Below are 15,799 nucleotides of genomic sequence, written 5' to 3' on the forward strand. Positions count from 1 at the left end.
TTAATTCTTTATTTGCCCATACCATAGTATGGGTTACTCCCATTTGTCCATACCAGAGTATGGGTTATTCCCAGGTAATAAATGACCTAAAAACCATGGAAATTAAACGATACTAAATGATATACTAGCATTTCAACCTAAATTTTGGTAATTGAAAATAATTAATATTCTTAGCATTAGCAATTCTTCACTTCTAATGTTGAAAAGTAAGTAAGCTGATTCTCATCAACTTCACGAATAATTTTAGTGTACTTTTTAGTACTGTTTACATGTATCAATTTCTGACCTTTACACATTTAAAATTTTCACCCAGAAATAAAAATTCTCCCAAAATTACATCTATCAAAACTAATTTATTACCTTTTAAGAGTCAAAGGGCTTTTGAAAAGGTGGGAATATAATTCAGACTTCATTCCTTTTGTTAATGCAAAATTATCAACAGACTATAAAACTGATGTAGGTAAGTCAACCCTGTATGGAACAGAACAAACAGCTATGCAAACAATCTAATCTGGAGGGGTTCTTTAAGAAAATCTACCAGGACTGAATGAAAATGTCTACCATCAGAATCATCCCTTTAGCCTACTTATTTTCAGAATATATTTGCTAACATGTAAATGTTCACTAGGAAGCAGGGATTATATGTAAAAAAGAAACAATAACGTTTTTAAAATTTAAGGAGCACAATGCACTCAGTAAAAATTAACTGATAATTAAAAATAAAAGTACTTACACTCACTTCTTCAAGAAAAGTAGGTTACACAGTGATCCAATACTAAAAAATATACATATTCAAAGTAGTGACACTTAAGACTCACCTCTAAAATCTGACCAGCTCTAGATAATGAGTGACCATTGGCCTGGACCACCACTACCTGACTGGGAGACTGTGACAGAATGCCAGAAACACTAGCACAAGTCTAAAAACAAATAGAAAAACAAGGGCACACTTTCTTATATAAAACACAGGCAAAATTTAAAGGTCACCACAGCGAGACCTGAGGTGGTACATACTTATGTTTGACTTGATAACGTTATGGTGGATACTACATGGTCAGTGGTAGAGTTTTGTGGTCATCTAAAAAATTGCAGAATTCTTTTATAGGAGCCTAATGGTGTTGTCTAGCACCTCTACATATACCTGCTAACATAGTAAGACAATTTAAAGGATGCAAACAGTGATTAGCTGAGGTCATAAATAAGTTCAAAATAACCATGTTTTCAAATATCATATGCAAAGTTTTTAAAAAAAAAACATATGCTTTAAAAATAAGCTTTAAGATATGAACATGGCTTAGCATTAAAAAACAGCAGTTAAGTCCAGGCTGGTATGGCTCAGTGGGTCGAGCCATTTATATTCCATAAATGCTTGATTTTTAATTTCTTACCTTAGACTGGTCAAGAATTTGAAGTTTTTCCCATACTATTTTATCACTTTCAGATTTTTTCCAAGGATTACTCCATTTTTCAGGAGGTTCTTTTTCTTTCTTCTTTAAAGCAACCTGTTCATCTGAAAGTAATATCCTTTTATAAAAAAGTCACTTAAATCATAACCTTCTTTTTTTTTATTTTTAAAATTATTTATTTATCTTTAAGGGGAAGGGAAGGAGAGAGGGAGAGAAACATCAATGCGGTTGCCTCTCTTGCATCCCCTGCTGGGAACTGGCCTGCAACCCAGGCATGTGCCCTGACTGGGAACCGAACCACAATCCTCTGGTTCACAGGCCTGCGCTCAATCCACTAAGCCACACCAGCCAGGGCCTTCTCTTTTTTTTTTTGTAAAGATTTTGTTTATTTATTTTTAGAGAGGGGAAGGGAGGGAGAAAGAAAGGGAGAGAAACATCAATGTTGTAGTTGCCTCTCATACGCCCTGCACTGCAGACCTGGACTGCAACCGAGGCATGTGCCCCAGACTGGGAATTGAATCAGTGACCTTTGGTTTGCAGGCCAGCACTCAACGCACTGAGTCACCACCAGTCAGGGCAAATCATGACCTTCTTAAAGAGTGCAGATTCCAACACAGATGAAAACTGTTTTATGGGGAGGAGATTAACTCACAAGACAGAATAATTTTAAGGGGTATGGAATCATTTAATCAGAACGAAGTTTAAGTAGGGCATAAATGGATGTAAAATTTTTTATTACAATTATCAATAAAGAAAAATTCTTTCAGAACAACATATATTATGCTAATTATTCTCAGGTTCTACTTTCCTGTAATGTTTGTTCAATTACTACTAAGAGACTTAAAAAGCTAGAACCCTGGACTCAAAGAGAACCATGGGGATCAAATCCAAGTTCTACCATTTCCCAGCTATGTGACTATAGGTAAACTGTTATTCACCCTTCTAAACCTGTTTGTTCTTCTGTCAAGAGAGCGATAATAGTGCCTATTTCAGTATAGGGCCTAGCACAAAATAAATATTTAATAAGTGTCAGCTATTATTATTCATAACGGTGGAAAAGTAAAAAACATAAAACCCTGTGTCTAACAGACAGATATATACAAACAAGACCCCAAGTTCTTAAAACTTCAGATGTACAAATTTAAATTCCAAGAATGAAAGCATAGCTTTAACATGGAAAGATGTGTTTTTCTAACATTATCAAGTAAAAGAATGTAAACTGTATTTTTAAGATAATAATTAAAGCATAAAAGTCATTTCAAAGTGGTTCCAACTTACTTCAGAAGTTCTGTATTGCATTTTGATAACCTAAATTTGAATTGCAAGAAAATATTTAAAGCTGAAATTATGCTATAAACACAGATCTCCAAATCTGATGACTCTGCTACCATACATTTAATTTCTTCATTCCTGTTACCTTCACTTCCAATATCATTTCGTTCCCTATTTTTTCTGCTTATCTTTTTCTAGATCACCTGTCCTGTTCCAACATGATTGCCTCACAGGAGGGTGAAGCCCATCTTCATGCTTAGTACAGCTATTCCTAAGAAGTAGAACTGTTACTTCGTATGTTTTCAAAACTCTGGATGCTAAGTCTACTCTGAGAGGTAATGCGAGTTTCTTAGTTATTATCACCCTAACAGAAATTATAAATTTTTCTATTGTATGATATCTATAGGCTGACAAAAAGCAATAAAGCTTGGTTTTGTATGGAATATACTAATATTGATGATTCTCCATTAGAACATTTTGAATATTTTAAAAATGAACACTCTATTTTTTTTAGATTTTTCTTTATTTTTAGAGAGGGGAGAAGGGAGGGAGAAAGAAAGGGAGAGAAACATCAATGTGTCATTGCATGCCTGTTACTGGGGACCTGACCTGCAACCCAGGCATGTGCCCTGACTGGGAATAAACCAGCGACCGTTTGGTTTGCAGGTTGACAGTCAATCCACTGAGCCACACCAGCTAGGGCTCTCTATTTTTTTTAAAAAAAAAAAACCTTTTTTAAACCCATAGGATTTCTGTAATAGAAAAATATGATAATAGATTCTCAAGAAATGAGAAAAGTTTTGGAATCTTTGAGATCCAGGAGCTCCAGAATGATTTTGGTAACAGTAATGTTCTCCTCTGGCTTTGGTACACACCACAGAGTGCCAAACAAAAAATACAATCTAAGTGAATGTAAAACCACAAATCTTATGCATTTACAGAGCATTCTTATGCAACTACTCTTGATGGCAACTTTTATAAAGCAATACTTCTAATATTATACTAAAAGATATAGTTCATACTTAATTCCATAAAGCAACTAAACGATAATAAAAGTCGTAATAATTACTTACCAAGCTCTTTCCTCCACTGGGCTTTCTTTGCTTCCAGCAAACTTCTATCACGTTCTCTTTCCCCCAGTGTACTAAATATGTCAGCTGGTTTCCATACATTCTCTCTGAGACAAAAAAAAATAACAGAAACCTTAGTACTGTATTTTACCATGCATAATGCACACCCACATTTTTGTGCACATTATACATAGGATTACTATGTCCATCATTACAACCATGGTATGTAATCAAAATACCGATGTATAATGTGCATTCTTAATTTTCCCTAAACATTTTGGACAAAAAAGTGCCCTTAATACAAAGGAAAATACAGTGTAAGTTTCTACACAATATACTCCATAAATATTAATAAACTATTAACTATCTCTCTTTTCAAGTACAGTTTTCTGTCTTTTACTCTCATCCCAGCCCACCCCCCAGTGCTCCCCACCTCCCTCCCATTTTACCACCCTTAGATGTTGTCCATGTGTCCTTTATACTTGTTCCTCTAAATCCCTCCCCTATTTCCCCTGAAATTCCCTCCCCTCTCCCCTCTGGTCGCTGTCCCCGTGTTCTCTATTTCAGTGTCTTTGTTAGTATTTAGAGTAAGTATGTCACAAGAAAGTAAAGGAAAAGCAAAACCATATTCATACGATGACCCAACAATAACAGGTATGAGTTACATACATGAGAATTTTCTGCTCAGGTTGCTTAGATGTTTCCTGATTTTTATTTTCATCCTGGACATGTGAAATAGCCTCAGTTTTTTGTAGTAGTCCCATAATGTTCTCATCCTTTGGCTGATTAGGAATACTGTTTAAATGTAGACTGTACTGACCTAGGAGGTAAAATGTATGCTTTAAAATTAATACTAAAATTACATTTATTACAATACCTTATTTTGGCATACTGCTACACAGTTTAAAAAACACTATCTTACATATTACCTAATTAATTACTTCTCATGGCAGTCCTGGTAGTGGGTATTATAATTCCCTTTCTGTTAAAAAAGGAAACTGAGCAACAGAGGTAAAAAGGCCTAGCAGTATGGCCAAAGCCATACAAATTGCTTTATCAAACAGCAAACAACAACAACAAAAATACATCTCCACTTACTCCTGCCAACCACACTTTTACAAATAATATAAATGAAAACATAATTCACCACTTTATTGAGAATAAAAGAACGTAGCTTTATGAAAAACTCATTACCTCGTCCTTATTTTTCTCACTTAGCTAGAAAATGAGGGAAAAACTTGACCGTGGACTGCTGTCTTTGTGCCCCAGATATTTATGATATCTATTCCAAATATGGGGCTCATCTACTTGGCTCAGACATTATTCTAATTGCTCCTTAATGTGCTAGTTCTCCTAGTGAAGAGAAAGGTATCTAACATGCAGGCCATTATATGATTAGGCAAATTCTGCTTTTAACTTTGTTGATATTCTCTCATTATCCCTACTAAGTTTTTATATTTGTTCTCTGAGCTAGAATTCTAGACTTAAAGACAAAATCTAGCTCTCTCATCTTACAAGGAGTAACCTAGATCAAAAGAGGGTAAATAACTCCATCTCCACACCTTTGGAGTATGTATGTAAGAGCCACCTGTTCTCCAAACCAGTTATGGGGCATCTTTCTCATAACTGTTACTTTTACTTTTATCTATTGCCTCACAAAATTTTAATATTTCTACTCATGTTCTCAATTCCTTAGCTCAAAGCTGAAATGAGATGACTTTAAAAACAATACAACTATGACTAGTGAAACAGAAAGCATGTAACATTCTACTACTACTTCCTTTCAAAAGACAGTGCTGCCAATCCTTAGTATGGATTGAGAATTAGGAGAAGCAAAATGTGGGGGCCAAGAAAATCAACATTTTCAGCAATCAAGTCAAATCTTCAGAGTTAGGTTCCCTCAATTTTCACTAGAAATACTATAGTAATTTTTAGAACACTAAATATTAATGTAAGTAAAGTCTCCTACATTCTAATAAGTATAATAGTGTTTTGTAATAACATCTTTTCCAGAGTCCACAGAAAACTGGGTTCCTTTTTTCCCCCTGTAACACGAGAAGATAAACATTTATTTCCAACTTATGTACTTGTGGGCCAGCCAAGACAGTTTAATTTCACAATACAGGTCAACAAGTTGCCTGGAGTCACTCTGTACCACATGTTTTCTTCTGGCAAAGACAATGTGGAAGTGATCACCTGAGGAAAACTGAGTTTCTTAAGGCTATGGTACATGAGAACAATATTCTGGCCATTAACCTTAAAATATGGCATATTATAATTATAGATGTAATTCTGCATATGAATGTTCTTTAAAAGAGTAATTATTTTTAAACATTGTTAAATGTTAAAATAGAATTTAAGAGGCACAGTTACATAAAATCCAATGAAAATTCTAAATACTTTATATCAATGAAATTATTAATTAAAGTTTTAGAAAGTCTTACTTGTTTCCTCCTCCTTTCCATTCTCAGTCAGCAAAACAGATCTATTTCCTTGGTTTATAGTCATCAAAATCTGTTGTAGTTGGTCTTGTGTTAGACACACCAAACTACTCTTCATATTTTCACCTGTGATGTGTTTTTTGTAAAGTTTCTGTTTAGCTACTACAGACGTATTTATGGTGTTTCTAGTCTTCTGTATATTAGAGGTTGCAAGAGAAATCTCTTTCTGGATATGAGGACAGTCTTTATCAGCATACTCCTTGCATAAATCCTTAGTGAGTGAAAAAGCCATACTATTTTTTTCACCCTTTACCAGTGAAGTTTCTAAACCAATCTTCTTTTGCTTCTCCTTCTCATTCTTGATACAAGTATTCTGTGTTGATTTTAGAATGTATCCAGCTTGCTTTGTTCTAAAAGGACATTTTCCAGTCTTGGTCTTCTTTCCCATCTGTTAAGACACCAAAAATCTTTTCTTTATAATAGCCCATGAAAAACAATTACCTTTATTTAATCTGTGATAAAACAGACCTCTAAACTTCTTCCCATTTTGTTAATGAATCCATAAGAAACTAACATTTGCCCTGGCTGGTATAGCTCAGTGGATTGAGCACAGGCCTGCAAACCAGACAATCAAGGTTCGATTCCCAGTCAGGGCACATGCCTAGGTTGCAGGCCGGTTCCCTGCAGGCTACTTCCCAGCAGGGGACGCACAAAAGGCAACCATACATTGATATTTCTCTCCTTCTCTCCTTCCCTTCCCCTCTAAAGATAAATAAATGAAATCTTAAAAAAAAAAAAAAGAAACTAACATTTAACCTTTGCAAATCTTCACTTGAAAGCTTTATCCACAACTGGAAATTATTACTTTATTCAGGATAATAAAGAATATAGAAGAACTTTTTTTCTAGTTCTTTCAGGACATCTCTATCCCATACCAGCACTGAATCTCATCATTACATCACCCATACTACTTCTCTTCTTTATAAGCATGTATAGACCCATGGGTTACTGGCCTTTATTCTTTGAGTAACCTAGCTTGTGGGTCATCAGCCCTCTAACCAACTCCTGTCTTAATTATCAGTACTTTCATATCCACATACGTTATTCTCATTTCCTTGATCTCAGCTCCTACACTCTTGTCCTTCACAACACCCGTTACACATTCCCACAGTGATACCTTACATTGACCTAATTAACTACTCATAACTGCAATCCCTCCATAATCTCAATTTCAAGCACTGCATGTGACTACCACCTCCTATTTTGTCCATCTTAACTTTCTTGTATACCCCAACAATTCTCTAACTCTGCTGGGATCTATAATCTGTTGATTCTACCACCTGCTTCTTGTCCTCGTGTCCCCCCTTACCAATCTTAAATTCCATAATCAACTAATATCATCACCATCTTCCATTCTCAATTCCTCTGCCCTATGGCATGTATACTTGGCAAATCTGAAACCTGGTAAAATAACTTTTCACCTACTCTGTGCTTGCATGCAAGGAGAAAAACATACAGTCACAACATCTGGTTTCATCTTACATACATACCCAAGAACAATAAATGAGCTCTTCGTGCTACCTGGCAGTCACGTTTCTAAAGTGTATTTACTCTCATTCTTTTAGCAACAATCTCGACTTTCCCCTAGCTCCTAACACTTTCTTTCATACTCATTCTCAGCCTAAGACTTTGATTAATATTTTATTAAAAATCTTACAGGGCCTGACTGGTGTAGCTCAGTGGATTGAGCACGGACCTGCGAAACAGACAAGCGCGGTTCGATTCCCAGTCAGGGCACATGCCAGGGTTGCAGGCAGGTTCCCTGCAGGCCAGTTCCCAGCAGGGGATGCACGAAAGGCAACCATACATTGATGTTTCTCTCCCTCTCTCCTTCCCTTCCCCTCTAAAGATAAATAAATAAAATCTTTAAAAAAAAAAAATCTTACAGGGAAGCATTAAGAAAAAACTTCAAGTTTCTTCCACCAAACCTGTACCAGCATCTGTATGCATACAAACTGCTTGCCCTCCTGTTACTAATACACATTCCCATAACTCTTTCTCAAGGACCTTTCTCCAGCAACCTTTTGCTTTGTTCTGAATCATCACCATTTCTTTTCTGCTGGTTCACATCTTAAAAAATTCCTGATCCCACTTTCTCCTCTTATCTCCTATAATCCCATTCCAACAAAGCCTTCACCCAACCACCCACCAGAACTGCTTATCAAGGTCACTAATAATTTATACACTGCTAAATTCAACCATCAATTCTCAAATCCTCATTTTACTACACCTGTTAGCAACATCTAACACAGTTGATAATTCCTTCCATTTGAAACATTTTCTTTACTTTACTTCCAGGACTCCACAATCCTGGTTCTTCTCACGGTTCCTCCGAGTCTTTAATGGCTCCTCCTATTCTCCCAGAGCTCTTAATGTTGGAGTGCCTAGGGCTCAGTTCCAATATCTCTTCTTTAAATTCTCTCATTCATCTGACAACTCCATTACTCTTCTGGCCCTACGTATTATCCATATGATGGTGAATACTAAACTTGTCTCCAGAATGTCTCTCTCCCTTAAATCCAGGTTCCATCTGCCTATGCAACACTTCCACTGGGTTTCTAATAGACACTTCTAATTCAGCATGTCCAAAACTGAACTCCTGTTCTCCCTCCTGTCCCTAAATAAATAGCTACCTTTCCTCAGTATTTCCCACCTCAGTTACTCATGTCAAAATTTTTGGAATTATCCTTGAATCTTCTCTCATTTGCTTCATTCGACTTGTTATCAAAAGTTGTTTTGCTCCATCTTCAAACTATATCCTGAATCTGACCCTACTGTTATCTCATCACCCCTCTGCTCTAAGTCACTACACCCGTCGCCTAAATTACTAAAAGGCCTTCTAACTGGTTTTTCTGCTTCTACCCTTGCTCCAGTGTATTCTCAACACAACAGCCACAGTGATTACTTTAATACGTATGTTTAGTCAGATCATGTCACTTTCTTCAAAAGCATTCCATAGGTTCCCATCTTACTTGTAAGAAAAGCTGAACTTCTCACTCTGACCAAAAAATACCTAATGACTGGGGCACCCTCCCATTTGTCCCCATTAACTGATCTCTAATCTTATTTTCTACCTCTTAGCCTCCAGACACCTGGACTTCTTAATTATTCCTTAAATTCAACAAGAACCTCCAGTTTTAGGCCTCAGCACAAGTTCATTCCTCCACCTGGGACTTTCTTCTTCAGATTCTACATGCATCACTCACTCACCTCCATCAAACATTTGCTCCAGTATCCCCAGCTCAGTGAGGTCTTCTCTGGCCACCCTATCCAAAACAGCAGGTTTCCTGCTCTACCTTTGCCCCCACACCTCCCTACCACTCCCTTTTCCCAAGGCTGCTGCAGCTCTGAAATGACTGTGCCTCTTCCTGTTCTTTCCTTTACTTTTCTCTATAGCACTTTCATCTTATAATATTCTATGTTTATTTTTCTTATTGTCTGCCCATTCCACCCCCTTCTAAAGTAAACTCCACAAGGCAGAGATTTTTGTCTTATATTCCCAGTACTGTGAGTAGAACAGAGTAGGTATTCAGTAAATTTCATTTTTAAAAAAAGAAAGAACTTAAATTTTTTTTCCATAAAGCTCAGGTGTGATCTTTTTTTAAAAAAAGATTTTATTTATCTTTACAGGGGAAGGGAAGGAGAGAAGGAGAGAAATATCAATGTATGGTTGCCTCTCATGTGCCCCCTGCTGGGAACTGGCCTGCAATCCAGGCATGTGCCTTGACTGGGAATCGAACCATGATCCTTTGGTTCACAGGCCCATGCTCAATCCACTGAGCTACACCAGCCAGGGTAGGTGTGACTTCTTAAAGGAGAATGTTAAATGCATGTAAGAACTTGTGAAGCAAACTACACCCTTTTGGTGAGGAAAAATGGCATGAGTCTGGGGATACAAAGGGAACATAGAGAACATAGTTAATAATATTGTAATACCTAGTTATGGTGCCAGGTGGGTACTGAAAAATATTAGGGGTAACGCTTTGTAAAGTTTATGATTGTTTAATTACATGAAACTAGTATAAAATAATACTGAATGTCAACTGTAACTGAAAACTAAAATTTTAAAAAATGAAATGAATATGAATAGAAAAATATTTTTGTTTTAAAGTCTGAAAATCTATTTTTAAACATCTTGGGAACTACACTGTCCAGTACAGTAGCTATTAAATTTAAATTTTAAATTAAATAAAATTAAAAATTCACTTCCTTGGTCACAGTAGGCACATTTTAAGTGTTCATAATCACACATGACTAGTGGCTGGCTACTATATTGGACAGCATTAATTTAAAAATATTCCTATTATCATAGAAAGCTTTATTAGACAGCACTGATCTAGAGACAAGGGTTCTAAAAGGCTTTTACAATGGAAATATTATGATTCCATTTCTGTGAAAGGACCAGCCTGAAAGCAAAGGAACAATAACTTATCACCAACACTCCTAACCCCTTATAATATTTTGACACAAATTACTTTCAAGTCACTGTAAAGAAAACCACATTTTACATTTGAAAATAGGTCAGGTCAAAGTCTTTTTTCTGACTTACCTTCACAGAAATTTTTGATTTACATTCTACAAAAGAAAAAAAAAATTACCACGCTATCAACTAAAAATATACTAAAGCAGTTACAAAAATCTTTTAAAATCAGCATGTTTTAAGATATTAAGTAGAAAAATATTAACACCAAAAGTGTTAAATGTTTTACAATGTGGATCAAGTATTTCTGTTTCATTTTTGTTTATTTTCAAAAGTAAAATGATAAAGAGATCAGGGAAAAAGAAAATAACGTGAATGCGAAGGCCACCAAATTTATTCCGAGTTTTAAAACTAATTCTAAAATAATAAAATAAATAATAATAATAAATATATTACTATAATACTAAAAATGACTTAGCAACTGTAGTCTTACTATACATTTAATTTCTCAAACAATGCATTTTTTACATGTATAGAACATAATTATATGTTCACCTAGAGTATTCATTAAGCAGTAAGATTATTTGTTATATGCGAATATAATAAAGAGATATACAACACATGACGTGTTGGAACATTAAATTTTATGAATACTAACAGTGGTAAGAGTGAGACAATCACTGGTAAAAATAAATTTGAGGACGTTAGGATAAACAGCTTTTTTCAAAGTGACATTTAAATATCATTCTATCACAAGCAAAAAGTCTGTTAAACTAGTATACATTTTATGCAGGAAGTTAAAAAACTAACATTTTAGATTCCAGTAACACAACATACCATATGGAGATAGTATTAGCTTGGTTTTTCCATCTAATAATTCAGTTTCTAGCTTTAAACCATCTCTGCAAAATAAAAAAAACTCGTAAGAAACAGCAACATTTTAAATAGCCAGAAACACTCACTTGAACCTAGAAAATAAACCTTTCTTTTAAAATTATACAGGAATCTTGTAAATATGAAACCATTCTTATAATTAAAAACATTTTTCAATTCAAGATAAAACTAGAAAGTACAGAGAGAACATTTAAAAAAATTTTTATTTATTTTAACTGTTGTTCAAGTATAGTTTTCTGTCTTTTACTCTCATCCCAGCCCACCCCTCAGTGCTCCCCACCTCCCTCCCATTTCCACCCCCTTTAGTTTTTGTCCATGTGTCCTTTATACTAGTTCCTGTAAACCCTTCCCCTTTCCCCCTGAAATTCCCTCCCCTCTCCCCTCTGGTCCCTGTCAGCCTGTTGAGAGAATATTCTTGAAACTTTCCAGTAACACGAAGAATCTGTTATCTTTAACCTGAAACTTCATTTGTTACTGGTAAGCAACAAATTATTCAATTACTGTACTATCATTTAAGTCTTATTAACTGTAAACTGGAAAAAATAATGCTGTTATCAGTACTTCTCACTTAAGTTAAAGGTGCAAAACATATGTACCTACCATTTATCAATTTTACAATGATCTCATTACTAACACATTTTATAGCATGTTAGGGCATTATTTGAAAATAAGCTATAACACTGCCACCAGGATTATTCACAGATAGAGTTCCATTCTATTTTGAATATTTCAACTAATACATATTCGTATTTATTGACACTTCTGCTACTACAACAAATTTACATATAATAAACTACATCTGCTATACTTTTTATTTGTGCATGTCAAGTCAAAGAGCACAAAGTAACAGTAGACACTGCCGATAAACTTGTACATCTGTTATGGTCCTAATAAAAACTCCTATAAAGACAAGAATAGTCTACTAAGCCAACTAATTTTTTTTAAAGGTGGGACAAAAGTGACTTCCAGGAGACAAAATTAAATCCAGCGGGCCAAAGAAGAAGGTTGGGGAAGGTCTGATTAGAAACACGAAATGAGGTTTTGCTAAGGTCGGGGAAATCAAATTACCTCAATGTATTTATTAAGCCAAAACACTAGGGAATAAATGGGTTTTAAGGGTCTCCCTGTTGCAGGGATACAAAAGTTCGTGTTTACATTGATGAAACAGAAAAATACCTTCAATCAAACAGCCACATGTCTGTTTACCACTGCACTGTAAATTTCTTCGGGGCCGACCGTCTTACTTATTTTTCTATCCCTAAACTCCAGAACATAAAATCTAGTTGCTAAAGGATGTGCAGTAATCTGAGTTTGGTGACTTTTCATCATTTTTTAATTTTTTAAAGATTTTATTTATTTATTTTTAGAGAGGGGAAGGGAGGGAGAAAGAGACGGAGAGAAACATTAACGTGTGGTTGTCTCCCTACCCCACCCCGCGTGCCCCCTAACAGGGACCTGGCCCGCATCCCAGGCATGTGCCCTGACTGGGAACGGAACCAGAGACCCTTAACCAGGGCTCAATCCACTAAGCCACACCGGCCAGGGCATCATCATCTTAAAATATTAAACATCCCCATAATAAAAACCAGGCAAGAGTCCTTTCTATTTACTCAATCACTACTGAATTAGGGCCAGTAATGTGCCCGGTACTGGTAATCCAGGGATTCCCTGAGAAGCCTCGGTTCCCCGCATGGCAGACATTACATTCATCTAGGAGCCGGGCCACTGCAGACTCCAAAGGACAGAACCAGGGGCTTGGGCCAGGATTCCGCCCCCTCCCCCGCCCCCCAATACCGCTAAGCGTCATCTTTCCACCTGCCCTCCCCCTTTACCTCCAGTCCTCCACGCTCTTCCTCCCTCCCTCTCCACCCAGAGGTAAAAGAGGGGGCGGAAAGAAGGGGGGTTAAAACTGCAACCACAGTTTAAATTCTAGTTATGAAGTGAAAAATCGAGGGCAGTGGGGGGTAGTAAAGCCGACCCAGCCCCCTGACCAGTCCACCTCAGGGAGCATGGCACTGCCACTTCGAGCGCCGTAGGCCCGGAAGGTTCTCGGCGAAACATATCCCAGGGCAGACCAGCCTCACCCCCTCCCGGTGACGCCCACCTTTCACGCTCCAGCTTACCCCAAGTTCATGGCCTGACCTCTCGCTCGCTCCACAACACACTCAAGCCCCTTGTGTACGTCGGTTGCCGCCACGGATCAACAATCTTTATGCCGATTCGATAGAGGAAGCCGGCGAGGTAGGAGAAAGGACCAATCAGAGTTGCGTTTGTTCATGTGTGAACTCATTGGGGGCGGGGCTGCAGAGGTGACCACCTTTTTCCACCAGGCCTGGTGTTGCTGGTGAACATTTAGATGGTAGAGATCTGTGTTCCTGGCAATTTATCCCCCCAGAGTTCAAGCCTTCAGAGTAGTACCTCAACCCATGTGGAGGGGGCAAAAATAAGGAAAACAAAAAACAAATGTTTTTAGGACATTTACATTTTCTATGTTTTATATTCAGAAGAGAGGTTTATTTTAGTATAAAATAGAGAACTACTGGGAAGAAAGTAGTAGGGAAGGTGCAGGTTATGTCTTGTTTCTTGTGACCTCAGCACCAAGCCTAGCACATAGTACCTCTTTTTAATAGCAGCAACAACTACAAGTAGTCAATAAATTTAGCTCTTACATGCCAGACATGGATTAAGTGCCTTATGTCTATTATTTAAGTTTTACAATATTATTCTTGAGGCAGAGAGAAGTTAAATGACTCGCCCAAGGTCACTTGCTATCAAGCAGTTTAACCCCAGAGACCATGATCCAATCAAGTGTTAACGTGAATCTAACTCCTATTCATTCTTCAAATCTCAATTTAAGCTCCTTTGGAACCCACTGGTGGGTAAATTAGGAAACCATGGTGGCTGTCCTTTCAATAAGATCCTGTGTCAGAGTGAACATCAGAGAGGCAGACAGCACTTACAATGACAGTACAAGGTGCTGAGCGGTATAGACAGCAAATATTTCTGCAATGAATGAACAGCAAAAATTAAAAATGCCAACAACAACTGAATTGTATTTCATGAGGATGCTCCCGGATTACAATGCAGTTACTAAAAGTTCACAGTTTTCTAATCTATCTCCTCTTATGTGATTTTTTACAAACTTTGGTTGTAATAAGGCACAATTCTCTTTGTACATTCAGTGAAAACTCAGAGATCTTTTAATATTCACTGTGTACCTGGCCAGTTTAGGATATGCTTTAAATAAATATTTGTTAACTTACTTGACAATAAATGAAGAGGTACCAATGTACATTTGACTCTATGTTGTTGTTTTAAAGGAATACTTAACTATGCACAGAAAAAAGGTTAAAAGGATTTAAAGCAACATGTTAACAGGAATATTTCTGGGAAGTAAAATGATGTCACTTTAAAATTTTTATTTTGTTTCTAACTTATTATAAAAGTGTTTAAATAAACAAAAATGACAGCATAGTACAATGAACACCTGTGTATCCTCTATCTAGATTTGACAACTGTTCATGTTTTGCTACATTTGCTTTCTCTCTTTTCCTCTCCCTCGCTACACAGGAGCAGGCAGGCACACCCATACACCCCCAACACACGCACAATCTTTTTTTGCATCACTATTTGCAGGTAAGTTGTAGATATTGTAACACATCATTCTTAAACATTAAAGCGTGTATCTCCTAAGAATAAGACATTCTCCCATATAACAACAGCATTATTACACCTAAGAAAGTTAGTAATTTTATGATAACATCAAATGTTCTGTCCCTATTTATGTTTCACTGCTATTTAACTTTCCCACTGGTCCTAAGAATATCTTACAGCTTTTTATTTAGAAAGTAAGAGCCAATCGAGGATTACATATTGCCTTTGACTGTTAAGGGTCCTTTCATCTCCCTGTGTCACTATCTCCCTCTCTCTCCAGGAAAACATGGTATATTTAATAATAATGCTTAACCTTTACATCTTTTCTTTTTTACTACTGAAATATCTGTAACACAGTTTTCCATTTTAACCATTTTCTTTTTTTTTAAATCCTCCCCTGAGAATATATGTATTGATTTTAAAGAGAAGGGATGGGGGATGGGCGAGAAACACTGCTGTGAGAGAGAAACACTGATCGATTGCTTCCCTGTGCAGCCCAACTGGGGATCAAACCCACAACCTGGGTATGTGCCCTGACCAGGAATTGAACTAATAACCTTTTGGTGTACTGGATGACACTCC

The 15,799-nt window shown here is 36.7% G+C and overlaps 1 protein-coding gene across 9 annotated transcripts in view; it reads right to left on the minus strand.

Moving 5' to 3' along the window:
- CCDC66 (coiled-coil domain containing 66) overlaps positions 1-13,760 on the minus strand; it is a 119,988-nt gene extending 106,228 nt beyond the window's left edge. For 4 of the 9 annotated variants that reach the window (XM_053669335.1, XM_037132108.2, XM_037132103.2 and 1 more), the window contains exons 1-7: positions 13,687-13,760; positions 11,507-11,571; positions 10,799-10,824; positions 6,193-6,637; positions 4,418-4,568; positions 3,752-3,855; positions 1,389-1,510 (exon numbers count right to left, since the gene is read on the minus strand). In XM_053669335.1, coding sequence (XP_053525310.1) covers positions 1,389-1,510; positions 3,752-3,855; positions 4,418-4,568; positions 6,193-6,637; positions 10,799-10,824; positions 11,507-11,571; positions 13,687-13,697 — 924 coding nt within the window. In that variant the 5' untranslated portion in view covers positions 13,698-13,760. Of the gene's footprint in view, positions 1-818; positions 921-1,388; positions 1,511-3,751; positions 3,856-4,417; positions 4,569-6,192; positions 6,638-10,798; positions 10,825-11,506; positions 11,572-13,686 lie in introns of those variants that run through there. The other 5 variants (XM_053669337.1, XM_037132107.2, XM_037132106.2 and 2 more) reach the window with 5 other exon arrangements.
- Between the last annotated feature and the right edge of the window lie 2,039 nt (positions 13,761-15,799).

Source organism: Artibeus jamaicensis, unplaced genomic scaffold (assembly GCF_021234435.1).
Source record: "Artibeus jamaicensis isolate MK-2021 breed Jamaican fruit bat unplaced genomic scaffold, CSHL_Jam_final contig_519, whole genome shotgun sequence".
NCBI classification, from domain to species: Eukaryota; Metazoa; Chordata; class Mammalia; order Chiroptera; family Phyllostomidae; genus Artibeus; species Artibeus jamaicensis.